Below are 1,446 nucleotides of genomic sequence, written 5' to 3' on the forward strand. Positions count from 1 at the left end.
GTGTCTGGCCCAATATCCTTGGACTATAAATAAAAACGTTTGGAATATATTTTTAGTAAATCACTAGCTTCTACCAACCAAAAAGTTAAGAATGCCACTAGGCAGCATCTGAAATGTATAGCAGTTTTCCCCACTTTGCTGTAATCTACCTACCTGAACTCTCCACCAATGTATTTGGTAAATGCATTGATTTATGACTGTTTGCTTTGTAACTAACAAAAGTTCATATGGCTACTTTCATGGCGGAACATGTTATTTGGGGCGACCTGAATCTGTATTTCTGGGCCATGGCCACTTACATTTGGCTCAGAATAAACTATTTCTTATTCCTCTTGAAGTAAGAGCTATGTTTTGCATTGACAGTTATGGTATCCAAAATTGAGCCCCAAGGGCGATCCATTTTCATGGAAGGAGTCACCCAGACTGGCACCAGGTACCAGCACAGGCCCTTAATTAAATCAACATTAGAGACATTGTCACCATCTCATTTTATAATAGTCATGTCTTTTACTTTATTAATTCCCATAGCATATGGTTCCTTTTTATCCTTTTTACATATATACACAAACACTTTTAAACATAAATACCAAAGTTCAGGAGAATCAGATGGGCAAATAAATTTAGGAAGTCAAGAACACAGAAGAAAAAGCCAGTCACCAGATTTTATAAATGATCATCTAATTTCTCTGGCCATTCAACTTGATGTATCATCCCAAGTATCTTCCAGTTCACAAGGTCTTCCTTTGGGATTCTGAACCAATCAATAGCCATATTTGTCGTTAAGATGGGTTCTGCCATCTCCACTTTGGCCTATATCAAAATATATAAAAAAAATATTTATTCTTCCAAACTCAAGAGGGGAAAAATATTCAGACACCAGTAAGTCAAAACCAAAACAAAGCAGTTTCTTTTATAATAAAAAATTTACTTTTCGTACACAATTTCAGAATATAGTCCCTTTTCACTTCTGCCCTAACATTTATTAGCAGATAAAAAGGTATCCCTAGCAACTGAAGTTATAATAGCTCCTAGTATCTTAGAAACACCATTCATAGAAATACGTGCCTGGGCACATGGGAAAATAATCACCTCATACAATATGTGTACGTAAAACTGGTACAATATTATTAGAATGTAATTCTGGCCACACCTTTGATCCAGTATATTAGCATTCATGTGGGTTTTTTTTCTCTTTTTTTGAGACAGGGTCTCCCTGTAACCCCAGCTGTCTTGGAACTCACTATGTAGACCAGGCTGGCCTTGGACTCACAGAGATCCGACTACCTCTGCCGCCCAAGTGCTGGGATTAAAGGCATGCACCACCACGCCCAGACTTGTGGGTTTTTTTTTTTTTAACAGATGTACCTCCATACCTTATGTATTATATTTATTTTATTTGAATAACCTTTATTTAGGTATCTTTTAAATTTAAAGTATTTAATTTTT

The 1,446-nt window shown here is 36.1% G+C and overlaps 1 protein-coding gene across 2 annotated transcripts in view; it reads right to left on the reverse strand.

Annotated features, from left to right (window-relative positions):
- Positions 1-484: 484 nt before the first annotated feature.
- Positions 485-1,446, reverse strand: part of Slc4a1ap (solute carrier family 4 member 1 adaptor protein) — a 35,604-nt gene continuing 34,642 nt past the window's right edge. For both annotated transcript variants that reach the window (XM_008838863.3, XM_008838864.3), the window contains exon 14: positions 485-810. In XM_008838863.3, the coding sequence (XP_008837085.1) occupies positions 761-810 (50 nt within the window). In that variant the 3' untranslated portion in view covers positions 485-760. The remainder of the gene's footprint in view (positions 811-1,446) is intronic.

This window comes from Nannospalax galili, unplaced genomic scaffold (assembly GCF_000622305.1).
Source record: "Nannospalax galili isolate Female #2095 unplaced genomic scaffold, S.galili_v1.0 scaffold3499, whole genome shotgun sequence".
NCBI classification, from domain to species: Eukaryota; Metazoa; Chordata; class Mammalia; order Rodentia; family Spalacidae; genus Nannospalax; species Nannospalax galili.